A 19,230-nucleotide genomic window follows, 5' to 3' on the forward strand; every position below is an offset into this window, starting at 1 on the left:
TTGGGTGGGGCACGGAGCCCTCCAAACATTTGATCACGAAAACATTGTAAGCGTCAAAGGTGCCTCCCGAAATATTATAAAATACTATATATACTGTTTGTGCTTACTGTTGATCTTCCAAATTTAAAAAATCGGATGGATACACTTGTGAAACACGAAAGGTCTTATTTTACATATCCAATATCTACACACAATTTCTTTCGCTTCTGCCCACTCCTTCGGCCACCAGACGCCTCGGTCCACCCAAAAGTTTTTTCTTTCATGAAAATATGAAACACGTATTCCTTCATCTTACCTCTACAATATTTGAGCACAGTTTCATTCACTTCGGTCCACTTGTTTTTGCCTTTTGGGCGGCAATTTTCCAAATTTTGCGTGGGGGCCTTTTTCCCTTTACCGTCTTTTCACAGAAAGCAAAAAAACCGCATTTGTTTTTTTCACATATTGTCACTACACAAAATTTCGTTACGATTCTTCATGTTCTGTAGGCACTTTGTCAAACTGCTATTAGCACTTTTGATATTTCGGGATCAAAGATTTGGAGGGGTCTGTGCCCCACCTAACCGTTTTTTTAGGAAAATACGAAAAATGTATTCCATCATTTTATGTCTACAATATCTGTGCACAATTTCATTCACTTAGGTCCACTTGTTATTACCTTTCGGGCGTCAATTCTCAAAATTTTGGGTCTGGTTTATCACCCCCTGAAACAACTTTACCGCAGAAAATAAAAATGCACATATTAGTTTATTTTATGTGTAGTATCTACCTACCAAAATTTTATTAAATCGGAGTGTTACACTTGGGAAGTGTTACTTGTCAGTCATTGTAGAATTATTTTCCTTGTTTTTCCATCAATAAGAAAATGCATGACAAGTAAAGGGTCCAAATGGATGAATCGATTTGCGGGATGAGACTTAGTGCGACTGATAGAGGATATGGAAATATGTATATGTGCAAAGCTATAAGGGCTGAACGCCATAAGAAACGGTGGGGGTCAAAATGTATGGGAGGAGAGGTATGCTATGTTATTCAAGTATATCAAATAAACTATTAAATCATAAAAATAGTGAAAGATAGACAATGCAAACGGCGATAGTTTGTCATATTGACAGAAGAAGAATGGGCAGAGTAGATCGCGAACCTCTGGCAGCACCTTCAAATCCGCCATTTTGAAATATATGATAATTTTGGAATTGGAAAGGTAGTGATGTGATATATCAGTTAGGGCCAGCATGTTCTCAACAGTCAATTGTGAACTTTAGTGATCGGTATCTGTACTTAGTTGTTAGATTTAGGACAATCTTCATAGTTATTTTCAAAAATCTAGGAGACTGATACTCGTATGTTGAAAGTATGGACTACCACGAAAACACATTTAAGTTGAACATGTCCAAAGCCAAGAAAACTAACCTCGAAATTGATATCCAAGTTGTATATTATTATATTTCACTGTCGAATATCAAATTTCACTGTTAGTTTTCTTGGTTTGTAGATATGAGTTATTTTTGTCCATAATACAACTAATAATGCTAAAAGACTCACAAATCAAATTTAGGTCGTACCTTTAGCATTTCTTACAATCAACGTTCAATTGTAATTCTTAGCCTTTCAAAATTATGAGCCTCACAGACTCCTTCTTTATTACAAATATTAGTATCAATAATATAACCTATTGAAAAATTATATTAACGGTAACCCACCGACAAACTGTAAGAATCTCCTGTAAAATGAAATGAAGTATTTCATTTTAACGAACCACGATTATGCTCTTTAGGCTAAGGAAGGCAATGATTAATGCAAGTGAATGTTGATGGAAGATATGATGGAATGATAATGTGGAAGGAAATTGAAGTATCCCGAGAAAACCCACACACGATACGATGGTTTCCACAACAAAGTTTCTTGGCTGAGGATCGAACCAGAGGCCCCACGTACCAGAAACAAGTGTTTACCACTGAGTCACTGTGTCCTCCCCCAATCCCTAAAAGACGCGGATATCCAGTTAAGAATTACTGACATAAAAAAAACGTACTTACCATTTTCTCACAAAGGAAACTCCACGAATCCCACATTCTGACCGTTTGTACTTCTTGTGTGTTGGTTTGTCACAAACATGACTTAGTATATCGATACATCTGTCAGAATAATTTGTGTTTGCTCCAAAGTAGGGGCAGGTGACTTAGTGATAGAGCGGTTACTTCTGGTGCGGGATGGACCTCATTCGATCCCAGACTTAAAGTTTGTAGTGGATACCATCGTACCCGTGAGATTTCTCGGAATTATCCTGTTTTATTCTACATTCTCATTTCACGAATTATTTCCCAAAAATTAGCTTCCATCTATTACGTCTCTTTATTATTGGATCGGATTTCAGTTTAGCATCCCTTGGGTAGCAAAATTACATGAGATATGGAGCTACGGATTAACATGAGATCCGAAATGTTTCCGCTCCCGCCGGGAATCGGAGCCGGGTCTTCTATGCGAAAGTCGCAGACGCTACCCAATATCCATTCGTGATCTCTCTGTCTTCATTAGCCTAGAAGGCATAACATTTAAACTTTATGGACTTCATATAATTTCAGTTCTTCCTAGATAGCCAATTCTATACTGAAACAAAGTAGATCTATCAAAAGTGTCCATCTTCCCTTTTTTATAATTTTAATGATGTTCTTGTAACTTTGACCGTGTTCTAAGGTTCCTGTTAGTCGAAACATCTTAGTTAACTTGCCTCGGTCAACGTTTCATAAAATATCCTCATAATTCTTCAATTTCTTTGAGGTGATCTTTGTGCTGCCCCTGTACCATACCGAGTTGTGCATTAATGGAAGTCATGGCTAAAAATAATATACATTTCCTTTCCTCCGACTTCGATCCGACATTTTGTTCTAGAGTTATCGCTGTTTTGGGCATTTTTCCGACTGGTATTTGGCTGCTCATAGTACCAAAAGGAAGCATTTGTGCACCCAGGCTGTCTTATCATGGTGTCAAGAATAAGCTCCCAACGCTGTCAGTGTTGTTTTGAAACACGCTCTATATTTCTACCCTGTTTCTGATTAGCTTCTCTTTGCATATCAATTTCCAGTATTCCCAAAACAAACCAAAGGTGAACTAAATACACTAAATAGCCTACCCCCTATGCTTTCTTCTTCTATAGTACTTGTTATATATTTAGATTGTAGTTGACAGAGATTGCCAATATAGATTGAAATATCTGGTTAAAATGCTGGTATAGGAATTCCCTCTTCAGTACAGAAATTCCCTCCTTGCATCCTACCGCAATTTTAGGCGAGATGGGATTAAGTAAGATGGGAATTCCCATCTCGCCTAAAATGATAGGCATTCTTATCTTGGAGATGTAAGTGGCTGATAAATCGTTAGGCTAAGTGGGATTAGGCTAGAAGGGATGGAATCATCTGAAAAGGTAAGGGGACGGTAGGTAGCGGCATGACGTCACGCAGTACCCCATGCCTATCTTTGTCCATTGCAAATGCTTCGGAAGTGGGGGGTCGCCGTACCCAGTTTTTTGGAGGTAGGGATAGGGTCCCCCGCGTTCCCACGCACTTTTACCCTTGCTGCTAAGTATTAATTGCTGTGAGGACTAACGAAAAATATTACAAAATAATAATGATGATGATGATAATAATAATAATAATGATAATAATAATAATAAATAAACAATATTTATCTGAATGATAAATATATTTTTTCAACTTTTCTCAGCTAAGTATTAATTGCTGTGGGGACTAACGAAAAATATTACGTAATAATAATAATAATAATAATAATAATAATAATAATAATAATAATAATAATAATAATAACGGATCTGGATGATAAATATATTTTTTCAACTTTTGTTACAATTGCTGTCTGTTCCCGTGAATCTGGTTATATTGTTTTTGTAAGTAATAAAGAGGCTTCAAACAACAATATGATTTGTATAAAAGAAAAAAAAGCCTTATCAGTTGTATTACGAACTGACAAACTGACCTTGCGTGTGTTTTTTTAAAACACAATGTTACGAGGCACAGAAGCCACCACGCCTGCGGTGTGCTTGTTTTTTTTGCCTCAGGCAGCTTCAGTACTAAAGTTAAGACTTTCATTCTGTCAATTTATGTCAGTCAGTCACACAGGTTCTTTGCAACGCTGAATTTTACAAGAAAGATTTCGTTCATCGGATAGGAAGCAGTCCATCGTACGTTGTAATCCCTTCCCCTTTTTTGCACAGTGTGTGAAATTTAACTGTACTGTAGTAAGTTACAGAAAAGAGAATGTTATTTTTTTAAATGACATTATCGAATAAGATTGACCATTATTACAATATATTCAAGATGAAAAATATTCATTTAACAGTCGTCGTACTTAGTTGTCTGCACTGAAATTCCCATAATGTGCTTTCTTCTTTTCTAATATGAGCTCCGAGCTTCTTCATGGCTAAATGGTTAGTGTATGCGCCTTTGGCGTGAGAGACTCGGGTTCGATTCCGGTGAGAGCTCATGTAGTTCGGATTTCACGATTAATCAGTAGGTCCCGCCTCATATATTCTTGCTGCTGAAAGGGACGACAAAATCAACTCAACTCATATTCAGCACCATAGGAGATATAATTCTGAGGGTATTTTTGTCCCTGGAAAATCTCCCAAAATCATCAACGTTACGAAATGTCTGCAATGCAAGATGTCTATCATTTCCAACTCTATGCTCTGTGACCTAGTTTGCTTTTCATGTTTTCAGTAAACTAGACAGACAAAAGGAAGAATAGAGGCTTTCTTCCAGAAAATTGTGTTCGAGGGTGGGGGGTTACACAGGTCCGTATCCATGGGGAGTCTAGGGGGAAGGGCTCAACTAAAACTTTTACATGAGAAAACTTTTACATGAGAACATCAGCCATTAGGATTTTGTTTTGTTTTAGGATGGTACTAGATTCGACTCCTGGTTTAAGCTCAATTTTCAGTCATGTGTCATTTGCAGGTCTCGTTTTATACAGATTCGTTGAAAAACCTCTAAACATGTGCTATGACTAGTATGCGAACTAAAGTTTTTTTTTAGCAAAAAAAGAGAAATTTCTTGCTTTAGACTCTGCCCTGTAATCCAGTTTTCCTGGAGGCGAGGAAGTATGGTTGGGAACCGCCAATCAGATTCAAGTTCCGAACCCACATTAAAAAGACCTTCCTTTATAACCTTACTGTTGTATAAGGACGAAAAACAAAAATATACTGATAGCTCCAGTAATAGATATTATGGGAAAGAGATTTAAAAAATAGGTGGTTTTGAAATAGAGAAAGGCCAATACCTGAGCTTTATTAGTATTACTAGCACATATTACCCGCTTTGCTAAGTTGAAATGAACATGTACATGAATCTGTATAAAACGAGACCTGCAAATGACACATGACTGAAAGTTGAGCTTACACCAGGAGTCGAATCTAGTATCATCCTAAAACAAAAAAATCCTAATGGCTGACTACTTTAATGCTCATAAGTCATTCTCATGTAAAAATTTAGGGCGAGCCCTTACCCATAGACTCCCCATGGATACAGGCCTGTGTGACCCCCCACCCTCGAACACAATTTTCTGGAAGAAAGCCTCTATTCTTCCTTTTGTCTGTCTAGTTTACTGAAAACATGAATAGCAAACTAGGTCACAGAGCATAGAGTTGGAAATGATTGACATCTTGCATTGCAGACATATTTCGTACCGTTGATGATTTTGGGAGGTTTTCCAGGAACAAAATTCCTCTCGGAGTTATATCTCTTATCAGAGATGGAATGGGTCAGTGGGTCGGTGAGTCAAGTGGGTTAAGTTTTCTGAGTGGGTCAGTGGGTCGTGGTTCAACAGCATGTGACCCACTGTGTCCCATCACCCACCATGACCCACCGTGACCCACTGTGACCCACCACCCACCATGACCCACTGCGACCCACCACCCACCGTGACCCACTGCGACCCACCACCCACTGCGACCCACGGACTCAGTATGATCTACCGATCCTCTCTGCTCACTGCATTGTAGACAGTATCTTCTGAAGACTGGTAAATTTGTCTCCGTTTTACTTTCAAGACCTTCATTTCCCTTAAAAAAAAGAACTTCAGGCACTTTTGGATATTGATATTTTTAATAGTAATAATAGCAATAAGACTTACACTACAACTTGGCTTTCGAGACCAGTAGCGTACGTAGGAATTTATTTCGGGGGGTGTCCAAACTCAATATGAGGGTATTTTATATCAAAATTCCTAAAATTGCCCCTTAAATTAGGCTAAATTTACATAAAAGTAGAAATTTCGGGGGGGGGGGGGGTCCGGACCCCCGGACCCATCCCCTGCGTACGTCCGTGTTCGAGACCTTTGAGTTTTTAGAGCTAACTACTGGAAAAAATACATTTTTGAATCACTGTAATATATAAATTATTATATAAAAAATTGAATGTAACTATGTGTGCCTGATCATCACGGTCAAATTGCAAAGTCAAATGAAATTACTTTTGGTATATAGTTAGGCCTTAATCCAAACTGGGATGTTATATTGCTTTTATTATAATGCAATAATAATATCCTAAGGAGGTAGTGAGTATCCGAATTTTTGCGAAAAAAAATTGGTATCTCGCAAGCCGTTAAACTTACGGAGCTGAAATTCAGTGTATTAACTCTTTATTGAAAATAAACAGAATGTATCCTAGCATGTTTTAAATTCTCCTTTATGTGGGGGGAGGGCACTTTCTATATATGGGAAATTGGTAGTGAGTTGGTTTGTAAAAATGATCGAAAACGATCGATGATATTTAAGAAAAAAAAATCAGAAACAAAAAACACAGTGCTTGGCTTCATATATCCATTGCTTTCTGCTGTAATAATTGCTGAGGTTTATGTTTATTATATAGAGCACTTAAAGTACAGGACAATCAACCGATAAAGTTGTTAGAAAAATAGGCATAAAATTTGTACTCTAAGCTTACACGAAAATTTTAAGTTTGGATTGTACGCATAATTGTATGAAAATTTTATACATTTTTCCCTTTACGTTGGTCTACTTACTTTGATTTGGAACTTTGAAATTTCATTATTTTTTTCCACTGAAAAGTATTGATAATTCAACAAGGAAATAATTATATTATGATAATTTAATTGAACTTCCTCGTAATTTGGCACATGGCAAACAGCAGTGTGCTAATTGAAGGGGAAGAAGGAGGGAAATTCCCATTCACCTCTGAACACTTTCCAGGAACCTCCTTCCCTTTCGCTTTCTAGACGTGGGAGGGAACTTGATAATGGCATCAAACCTTCATGTGTAATTGCAAAAATTAAATTTATAAACAAATAAGAAATCATCAGTTTATCAGGCTTTAATTGATAATTTATTCACAAGATTCCCTATCAAAGGCGTGGTAGATGAAGTTTCTGTTCTACATGGGTCGACATTGCAAACTGACATGGTCGATATGGAAAAGATGTTGTATGGTGATAGAAAGATGATACTTCTTGCTGAGTATTTCAAACCTGATCAAGAAAAATCATTATCAGACTTAAGTCTAAGAAGTAGATTGTCGATGAGAAGTTGCAGAAATCGGGTAGAAGTATTATCAATTTCCACGACAGAGTGGCAATGGGGATTTTCCCTTATGAATTTACAGATAACTGATATTATAAATAGACTAAGTGGTCAAACATTGTCTAACTTGTTGCTCATCAATGTTAATGGCCTACGGCTAGACATGCTCAAAGTAGACAAGCTAGTTACTTCTTGGCTGAAGGATGGACATCATTCCACTGCGGATGATTTACCGCCAAAAAGTTACAAACAGGAAATAAATCCGATTTCAGATTTGTTTTAAGGTGGAATATTACGAGTTACGGAAAATGTATACTTGTATTACTAATGGCCTACTACTAATTACTATTACTAATGTATACTATTTGTGCTATTCAACTTTGTACCTAATTTTTAGTGTGTCTCTTCTTTCCTTTAGGTAAACTACTGTGAATAAATATTCATAATAATTGGTATTATGCATATTTGTAACTTAAATTCAACGTGGGGTTTTAGTGATTACACAAATTACAATTATGAGCATACTTTATGGAAATGCTCTCACATAGGGTACCCGAGCACTTTTATACCCTATGAACAACTGATTTTTCAAGTCTTTTGTGAGAAAAATACTGTGAACTGAGAAACCATAACCTTTTCCATATTGTACAGGGGTATTTTCCTGTGAATAGAAGTTTCTTGTGGAATGCGTTCAGAAATTAACACTTGCAAGAATCCTCTCTCAGTACAAGTATATTTTAGGCACACACTGATTTCCCCCCACCTCGAACTGTTTCAATTTCCTCACTGATAAACACTTTACGATTTTATATCGTAAACGTCAGATCCACCGTTATTGTAACAGAGTGGTGCTTGAGCGACTGACTAGAAATTCAAACTCCGATTAGTGACAATTTCACAGTCTTGTTTTAGTACAAGTGTAAACTCTTTAGTTTTTCAGAAGAGGCCGTGGATCGTGTTCAGACTTGATGACGATTGATTTTGGTGAGTCAGATTAGGTCAAAGTGGATGAGAGTGGTTCATTGTGGGTGGTGGGTCATGGTGGGTCAGAGTGGGACACGGTGGGTAGTGGGTCATGGTGGGTCGTGGGTCAGATTGAGTCATGCGGTTGGTGTGTCAGTGGGTCGTGGGTCACAATGGGTGGTGGGTCAGTGGGTCGTGAGTCAAGTTTTCATTGACCCACGCCAACTCTGACTCCTATGGTGCTGAATATGAGTTGAGTTGATTTTGTTGTCCCTTTCAGCAGCGAGGCTATATGAGGCGGGACCTACTGATAAATCGTGAAATCCGAACTACATGAGCTCTCACCGGACTCGAACCCGGGTCTCTCACACCAAAAGCGCATACACTAACCACTTAGCCACGAAGAAGCTCGGAGCTCCTATTAGAAAAGAAGAAAGCACATTATGGGAATTTCAGTGCAGACAACTAAGTACGACGACTGTTAAATGAATATTTTTCATCTTGAATATATTGTAATACTGGTCAATCTTATTCGATAATGTCATTTAAAAAATTAGCATTGTCCTTCTGTAACTTACTACAGTATACAAGTTAAATTTCACACACTGTGGAAAAGAAGGGAAGGGATTACAACGTACGGTGGGCTTTGCTTCCTATTCGATGAACAAAACCTTTCTTGTAAAATTCAGCGTTGCAAAGAACCTGTGTGACTGACTGACATAAATTGACAGAATGAAAGTCTTAACTTTAGTACTGAAACTGCCTGAGGCAAAAAAGCAATCACATCGCAGGCGTGGTGGCTTCTGTGCCTCGTAACATTGTGTTAAAAAAAACAGACGCAAGGTCAGTTTGTTAGTTCGTAATACAACTGATAAGGCTTTTTTCTTTTATACAAACCATATTGTTGTTTGAAGCCTCTTTATTCCTTATAAAAACAATATAACCAGTTTCACAGGAACAGACAGCAATTGTAATAAAAGTTGAAAAAATATATTTATCATTCAGATCCGTTATTATTATTATTATTATTATTATTATTATTATTATTATTATTATTATTATTATTACGTAATATTTTTCGTTAGTCCTCACAGCAATTGATACTTAGCAGCGGGGTAAAAGTGCGTGGGAACGCGGGGGACCCTATCCCCACCTCCAAAAAACTGGGTACGGCGACCCCCCACTTCCGAAGTATTTACAATGGACAAAGATAGGCATGGGGTACTGCGTGACGTCATGCCGCTACCTACCGTCCCCTTACCTTTTCAGATGATTCCATCCCTTCTAGCCTAATCCCACTTAGCCTAACGATTTATCAGCCACTTACATCTCCAAGATAAGAATGCCTATCATTTTAGGCGAGATGGGAGCATAAGGGGTATGCGATTTAGTGAATTTACTTCACTTTTGGTTTGTTTTGGGAATAATGGAAATTGATTGGCAAAGAGAAGCTAATCAGAAACAGGATAGAGATATAGAGCGTGTTTCAAAACAACACTGACAGCGTTGGGAGCTAATTCTTGACACCATGATAAGACAGCCTGGGTGCACAAATGCTTCCTTTTGGCGCTATGAGCAGCCAAAACCCAGTCGGAAAAATGCCCGAAGCAGCGATAACTCTAGAACAAAATGTCGGATCGAAGTCGGGAGAAAGGAAATGTATATTATTTTTAGCCATGGCTACCATTAATGCACTACTCGGTATGATACACGAGCAGCACAAAGATCACCTCAAAGAAATTGAAGAATTATGGGGATATTTTATGAAACATTGACCGAGGCAAGTTAACTAAGATATTTCAACTAGCAGGAATCTTAGAACACGGTCAAAGTTACAAGAACATCATTAAAATTATAAAAAAGGGAAGATGGACACATTTGATTGATCTACTTTGTCTCAGTATAGTCCATAAAGTTTAAATGTTATGCATTCTAGGCTAATGAAGACAGAGAGATCACGCATGGATATTGATTAGCGTCTGCGACTTTCGCATAGGAGACCCGGCTCCGATTCGCGGCGGGAGCGGAAGCATTTCTTATCTCATGTTAATCCGTAGCTCCATATCTCATGTAATTTTGCTACCCAAGGGATGCTAAACTGAAATCCGATCCAATAATAAAGAGACGTAATAGATGGAAGCTAATTTTTGGGAAATAATTCGTGAAATGAGAATGTAGGATAAAACAAGATAATTCCGAGAAATCTCACGGGTACGATGGTATCCACTACAAACTTTAAGTCTGGGATCGAACGAGGTCCATTCCGCACCAGAAGTAAGCGCTCTATGACTAAGTCACCTGCCCCTACTTTGGAGCAAACACTATTATTCTGACAGATGTATCGATATACTAAGTAATGTTTGTCATAAACCAACACACAAGAGGTACAAACGGTCTGAATGTGGGATTCGTGGAGTTTCCTTTGTGAGAAAATGGTAAGTACGTTTTTTTATGTCAGTAATTCTTAACTGGATGTCCGCGCCTTTTAGGGATTGGGGGAGGACACGGTGACTCAGTGGTAAACACTTGTTTCTGGTACGTGGGGCCTCTGGTTCGATCCTCAGCCAAGAAACTTTGTTGTGGAAACCATCGTATCGTGTGTGGGTTTCCTCGGGATACTTCAATTTCCTTCCACATTATCATTCCATCATATCTTCCATCAACATTCACTTGCCTTAATCATTGTCTCCCTTAGCCTAAAGAGCGTAATTGTGGTTCTTCAAAATGAAATACTTCATTTCATTTTACAGGGGATTCTTACAGTTTGTCGGTGGGTTACCGTTAATATAATTTTTCAATAGGTTATATTATTGATACTAATATTTGTAATAAAGAAGGAGTCTGTGAGGCTCATAATTTTGAAAGGCTGGGAACTACAGTTGAACGTTGATTGTAAGAAATGCTAAAGGTACGAACTAAATTTGATTTGTGAGTCTTTTAGCATTATTAGTCGTATTATGGACAAAAAATAACTCATATCTACAAACCAAGAAAACTAACAGTGAAATTTGATATTCGACAGTGAAATATAATAATATACAACTTGGATATCAATTTCGAGGTTAATTTTCTTGGCTTTGGACATGTTCAACTTATATGTGTTTTCGTGATAGTCCATACTTTCAACATACGAGTATGAGTCTCCTAGGTTTTCGTAAATAACTATGAAGATTATCCTAAATCTAACAACTAAGTACAGATACCAATCACTAAATTCATAATTGACTTTTGAGAACATGCTGGCCCTAACTGATATATCACATCACTAGCTTTCCATTTCCAAAATTATCATATATTTCAAAATGGCGGATTTGAAGGTGCTGCCAGAGGCTCGCGATCTACTCTGCCCATTCTCCTTCTGCCAATAGGAGAAACTGTCACCGTTTGCATTGTCAATCTTTCCCTATTTTTATAATTTAATAGTTTATTTGATGTATTTCAATAACATAGCATAGCCCTCCTTCCATAATTTTTGACCCTTCTCCGTTTCTTATGGCGTTCAGCCCTTATAACTTTGCACATATACATATTTCCATATCCTCTATCAGTCGCACTGTCTCATCCCGCAACTCGATTCATCCATTTGGACCCTTTACTTGTCATGCATTTTCTTATTGATGGAAAAACAAGGAAAATAATTCTACAATGACTGACAAGTAACACTTCCCAAGTGTAACACTCCGATTTTGATAAAATTTTGGTAGGTCGATACTACACATAAAATAAACTAATACGTGTATCTTTATTTTCTGCGGTAAGGTTGTTTCAGGGGGTGATAAACCAGACCCAAAATTTTGAGAGTTAACGCCCGAAAGGTAATAACAAGTGGACCCAAGTGAATGAAATTGTGCACAGATATTGTAGGCATAAAATGAGGAAATACGGGTTCCGTATTTTCCGAAAAAAAGGTTAGGTGGGGCACAGACCCCTCCAAATCTTTGATCCCGAAATATCAAAAGTGCTAATAGCAGTTTGCCAAAGTGCCTACAGAACATGAAGATTTGCAAAGAAATTTTGTGTAGTGACAATATGCGAAAAAAGCTAATGCGTTTTTTATTTTCTGTGGAAAAATGGTAAAGGGGAAAAGGCCCCCACACAAAATTTGAAAAATTGACGCCAAAAGGCAAAAACAAGTGGACCGAAGTGAATGAAACTGTGCTCAAATATTGTAGAGGTAAGATGGAGGGCTACGTGTTTCGTATTTTCCTGGAAGGAAAAAAACTTTTGGGTGGACCGAGGCGTCTGGTGGCGGAAGGAGTGGACAGAAGCGAAAGAAATTGTGTGTAGATATTGGATATGTAAAATAAGACCTTTCGTGTTTCACAAGTGTATCCATCCGATTTTTTTTTAAATTTGGAAGATCAACAGTAAGCACAAACAGTATATATAGTATTTTATAATATTTCGGGAGGCACCTTTGAGGCTTACAATGTTTTCGTGATCAAATGTTTGGAGAGCTCCGTGCCCCACCCAACCATCTTTTTTTCAGGAAAATACAAAATTCGTATTCACTTATTTTGTGTGTAAAATATCTGTGCATAATTTCATTTACTTCGGTTCACTTCTTCTTGCCTTTCGGGCGTAAATTTTCAAAATTTTGGGTGATAGTTTTGCTCGCTAAAACCGTTTTTTCTCAGAAAATAAAAACCCGTATTCATTTATTTCTTACGTATTGTCAACACGTAAAGTTTCCCTGAAATTCTTCATGTCCGTTACACATTTGACCTAGTGTTACTAACATTTTTCATATTTCGTGGTCAAAAGTTTGGAGGGGTCCGTGCACCAACCAACCGATTTTTTTTATGAAAATACGAAACCCGTACCCTCATTTTGCGTCTGCAATGTCTGTTCACAATTCTATGCAGTTTGATTAACTTCTATTTGCCTTTCGGTCGTCAACTTTTAAAATTTTCTGTGCGAGCTTTGGCCCCCTGAAACCGTATTTCCGCAGTACATAAAACAACTCATTTTCGTCTATTTTTCGCGTATTGTCCATACACAAACTTTCGTTGCAATTCGTCATGTCCTTTACGCACATCTGACATACTGATACCAGCACTTTTGATATTTCTTGATCAAATGTTTGGATGGTTCCGTGTCCCATCCAACCGTTTGTTCCAGGAAAATACGAAACCCGTATTCCTTAATTAGATGTCTGCAATTTCTTTTCGCAATTTCATTCACTTCGGTCCACTTCAACTTGCCTTTGAGGCATAAAATTTCAACATTTTGGTGGGAGCTTTTGCTCCCGAAAATCGTTTTTCCACAGAATATAAAAACAGAATTGATCAAGGTTTGGAGGCGTCTATACACCACCTAACATTTTTTCCAGGTAAATACGAACCCGTATACGCACTTTTTATGCCTACAATATGTGTGTACAATTTCATTCACTTTGGTTAACTTCTTATCTTTCGGCGTAAATTTTCAAAAGTTTGAGGTGGTTTCTTTTGCCCCTTGAAACTTTTTTTCCGCAAAAAATAAAAAAGCCCTAATCCTTTTACTCGCGTATTGTCTATACGCAAAGTTTCGTTGCGATTTTTCATGTTCTTTACACACATTTGACATAGTGTTACTAGCACTTCTCAAATTTCGTGATCAAAGGTTTGGAAGGGTCCGTGTTTCACCCAACCTTTTTATCAGGAAAATACGAAACCCGTATCCTCATTTTACATCTGAATCTCTGTTCGCAATTTATTTCACTTCGGTTCACTTCTCCTTGCTTTCCGTGCGTCAGCTTTAAAAATTTTGCGTAGGTACTTTTGCCCCCTAAAATCGTTTTTCCACAGAACACAAAATCCCGTATTCGTTTATTTTTTGCATATTGTCCATACAGAAAGCTATGTTGCAATCCTTCTTGTAGTTACACACATCTCACATATTTTTACCAGAACTTTTGATATTTCGTGATCAAATGATTGGAGGGGTCCGTGCCCCACCTAACCGTCATTTTCAGTAACTACAAAACTCTTATGCCAACATTTTTGTCTACAATATGTGTGGAAAATTTCATTCACTTCGGTTCACTTCTTGCCTTTCGGCGTCAGCTTTAAAAATTTTGCGCGGGGACTTTTGCCCCTAAAATCGTTTTTCCACAGAACATAGAAACCCGTATTCGTTTATTTTTGGCGTATTGTCGATACACAATGTTTCCTTGAAATTCTTCATGCCCTTTACACACATTTGATATACTGTTACTATCGCTTTCGATATTTCGTTATCAGAGGTTTGGAGGGGCCCTTGTCCCACCTAACCGTCTTTTTCAGGTAAATACGAAACCCGTATACCCACATTTTATGCCTATAATATGTGTGCAAAATTTCATTCCCTTCGGTTCACTTCTTTAATCTTTCCGGCGTTAATTTTCAAATTTTAGGGTGGGTTCTTTTGCTCCCTGAAACCGTTTTTCCGCAGAAAATCAAAAACCGTATTCCTTTGTTTTTGCGTGTTGTCTATACGTAAAGTTTCCTGGCAATTCTTCATGTCCTTTACACACATTTGACATAGTATTACTAGCACTTTTCATATTCCGTGATCAAATTTTTGCAGGTGTCCGTGCCCCACCCAACATTTTTTTCTAGAAAATTCGATACCCGTATCCTCAATTTACGTCTGCAATCTCTGTTCACAATTTCATTCACTTTAGTTCACTTCTCCTTGCCTTTCGGGCGTCAGCTTTAAACATTTTGCGTGGGGACTTTTGCCCCCTAAAATCGCTTTTCCACAGAACATAAAAACCCGTATTCGTTTATTTTTGACGTATTGTCCATACACAAAGTTTCGTTGCAATTCTTCATGTCCTTTACACGCATTTATCATAGTGTTACTAACACGTTTCATATTTCGTGATTAAAGGTTTGGAGGGGCTCATGCCCCACCGAACCTTTTTTTAAGGAAAATACGAAACCGTATCCTCATTTTATGTCTACAGTTCATTCGCATGCACTTCGGTTCAGTTGTTCTTGAATTTTCCGTTGTCAACTTTTAAAATATTTAGTGAGGCTTTTATATTAAACCTTCACATTATGTGACTTTTTTCTTTTTATGTGATTCTTTTTTGTTGCGGGGGAGGAGAGAAATGCTTTTCTGTGATATGTTTCTTGCCATTGATCTTGTTTGAACTGCTTAAGTAAGATCATGTTGTAACTTTTGATGTCATCCAACTCCGCCACGATAATAAAATTGTCATTTTCAATAATTAGTTTTATTCTGTTATTTGCAGTTTGCCACACTGATATATTTGTTACAAAATTGAGGTTTGGTCCAACGCCTTTCGAATTCGCAACCAACCGAAGCGCCGAGCTTTTTGGGTTGCCTGCTATTGCAGGAAGAGGAGAATTGCAGGTGGTAATGCACTTTTGGAGTTGTGTATACAATGACTTGGTTCTTTCCATTATGGAACATTGTCTCCTATATATTTTGCGATAAAATTCACAGCAATAGCTATAGTATTCCATGACATACTACAAAAGGTTTGGGGACGCAAAATATTATGTAAACCAATTATACTGGTATATATTAATATAACGACATTAATCGTCACAGCTCAGTCTGAGGAAGCCAAGACGGATCTAAATTGCGATGCAGAAGTTACGACTCAGGTTTTTGTGGAATGTATTTCTTTGATATCAAGAGCCTCATTCACCAACTATTGATGTCTTAAGCCTGTGTAATTAAATGGTAATTTGTTTTTTAGAATTCACAAAAACAGTACTCCATCTATATAGCCCGTATGAAGCAATAATTAATCAGCATCACCAACTGAATAATTCTTGATATTATCCTCTACATAAAACTACAGCTGTCACGTAAATTGCGGCACAACACATATCAATGACAGTGAATGCGCAAGATAAGAAACAGATTCACCTACGGCACACTTGTTTCTTTTCTGTTGATACTGCATCCCAATAATAACATGCCAGAAATCACTCATGTCATGTTATTCCTAAGGCCTGGGAATTGAAAGCATTCAAGAATAAGAGGTCTCCAACAATTTCTAGTAGCGTACCATCAAGCGAAGTTACGACCCGAAACATGTGACTACGTGAAAATGTAAAAGGGATACTTCTTTCCTGTAAGTAATGTTATTGGTTTATACAAATAGTTTGAGGTGTTTGATGCCGTACTCGGTACGCAAAAATATGAGTCTTGTATCTTGTGATTTGTTCAATTTATATTAGCTTGCAATGTCCTTTTTTAAATATTATTTAGTGTGATTGACTCAGATCTGTAGAAGCTTCCTTAGTTTGATTTTCATTTGATTTTATTTGATCAGTAGAAGTTTTTTTTTAAATAATGTGTCTTTATAAAGAAATCGCTGTTATACGTCTCTGGTTATAACTCTCAGTTTACATTTAAATAAAGAAAACTGTATTTTAATGTAAATTGGTATACTGAATACTTGCCGCAATTTGAAACTTTTGCAAAAGCATTTTCTTTGGAACGCTGTCCATCCGAATCTGGAACCTGAAATTCAAAAATTAGCAATGATTCAAAAATAAAAAGGTAATTAGGTAAACTGGTAGTTAGAACTTACAAATTATACGTAAGTTTTTCGGACCACATCAATAAACGATATCCTTTACTTATATATAATATTATGTCTTGTGTTTAAGTAAATGCAACATTAGAAATTAAGAGATTAGTGTTTTAAAAAGAATTTTATTATCTTATTCTGTGCTTTCATTGACATTACACTAAATTGTTATTATATGAGATCTGAAATACAGTGTCCATTATTTTAAAACGTATGTTTCATGTGGTAATGTGGTTTGTGTTTATATTAGAGACTTTAAAGATACTTACCTGATTAACATGGGAATTGAAGCGGTCAAGATGAGTTGAAGTATATCCTAATTTCCGAAACCCAAACTGAACAGGCCCATTAGTGGGTATAGATACACTTTTTGTGCACTACAGATATTTTCGATAGTGATTATTATATCGGAAGAGAAAATTGCAAATAAATATTTAATGACTCACATAGCCTCGCTGCTAAAAGGGACGCTAAACTGAAATTCAACTCAAATATTTAATGAAAGATATTTACTTTTTGTTCGGGAATTATAGGAACGTAACCAGCGAGATTACTTTATGCTGCAACACTTAAAACCCATCTAATGTGAAGTTTAATCTTCGAATTGTCTTAAATTGTTGACGAGAGTAAGACTAAGAAATTTAAGAAATTTAGGAACTACGTTATTTATAAAAAGTTCTTATTTTCAGATATTTTCACATTAGGAGTTCGAAGAGAAAGTTGAGTAACTGAGTATTTTATTACGTATTTAGTACCTTATACAGATGATTCCGTCGCGAAATATATTACTGTTTCTAGCTCTCAAAGGGTAACACAGTAATTACATTAGGGTATTAAATATCTTTTGTAAATATTGCACATAAAGTTCCTCACAATCGTTCTACTTTACTTAATAAAAAGGGGCAAAATCAACAAATAATCCGTAAAATCATTCACAGATATTTAAAGTCAAACGAAAACAATATACATCAATTGATTACTGATCCGTCCAGGCTGTGGCAGAGATGGTGGTTTTCAAATTCAAACTTTCCTATTCCAAAGAAAGAAGACTCTTTGGCTACTAGTCGATAAGAATATTGTAAGTACTAAAATCTCTGTCTTTTATCATATTTCATATACTTTATAAACACATCTTAATTATTTTTCGTTAAATTGTATGAATAGTATTTCTTTCAATCAACAAAACAAGATAAATGTACCAAAAAGATTAATTGTTTGTTGAAATACAGCATATTCAACACTGACGCTATATGAGACAGTGACGAACAGTTAAATGTGGAATTGAAACCAACGAAATAAATTAAAACAAGAACAGATACACAAAATACCGCTCGTAATCACTAGACTAGTAGTGAGGGATCGAAGCCCGTATAAAGTGTCCATCTATTTAGACATGCGGAGATGATTTGGGAAATGTGGTTTCGATTCTCAGTGGTTGCTGATTTGGTTCAGATTCTAATATGTTAACCTATAAATCCATAATGGTATGATGAAGAGATCGAACAATAAACCAACTGAACCTCCGCACATTACAAGTTTTCTTTTGAGAGATTTATGTTCGTTTCACATTTTTAACCTTTAAATCTAATTTGTATCATACAATAACCAAAGTGTCTTAGTCATTCATTTCTCACATTTACTGTCCATCTGACAATGATATTCATATTAAAGATAGCACATACCTGACAGTGTCCCAGTATAACATGAACTGTGAAGAATATGAAGAAAAGAATCTTGGTCATAGCAAAGAATTTGCAATTTGAAGAACAATAAGCAAGAAAAGTCGGAACTAATTCTTTCCTATAGTTATGTTATTTTCCTCCGAACAAAACAAGATTTTTATTCTGAGTGGTTTAGGTGTTTGCAAAAGTATGAATTACAATGTAACAGAAATCAATTTTGTTGTAGCAAATGATATCATGCTTCATGATTTATGCTAGTCATTTAATTCTTTTCATCATTGCCATTGTTCATTGAAGACAAACACTTATGTTCGGTCTTTCTTGTTACTATTTCGTACTTGACATATAATTACATTGACCTTAATAAATCTTATACTCTTTTGTCTTTATTATGTGTTTTGGTTTAATCAAATATATGTTTTTTATGTTTATTCAAAAATCGAATAAGAAACTAGAAAAATATGTTCAAAGGAGTACTGTAGGATTTGGTAGTA

The 19,230-nt window shown here is 36.6% G+C and overlaps 1 protein-coding gene across 1 annotated transcript in view; it reads right to left on the reverse strand.

Annotated features, from left to right (window-relative positions):
* Positions 1–18,874, reverse strand: part of LOC145684774 (trypsin-like) — a 90,627-nt gene extending 71,753 nt beyond the window's left edge. The window contains exons 1-2 of the mRNA XM_081757145.1: positions 18,737–18,874; positions 16,924–16,984 (exon numbers count right to left, since the gene is read on the reverse strand). Of these exons, the coding sequence (XP_081613271.1) occupies positions 16,924–16,984; positions 18,737–18,796 (121 nt within the window). The 5' untranslated portion in view covers positions 18,797–18,874. The remainder of the gene's footprint in view (positions 1–16,923; positions 16,985–18,736) is intronic.
* Between the last annotated feature and the right edge of the window lie 356 nt (positions 18,875–19,230).

Source organism: Thermobia domestica, chromosome 5, assembly GCF_964235325.1.
Source record: "Thermobia domestica chromosome 5, izTheDome1.hap1.1, whole genome shotgun sequence".
Taxonomy (NCBI): Eukaryota; Metazoa; Arthropoda; class Insecta; order Zygentoma; family Lepismatidae; genus Thermobia; species Thermobia domestica.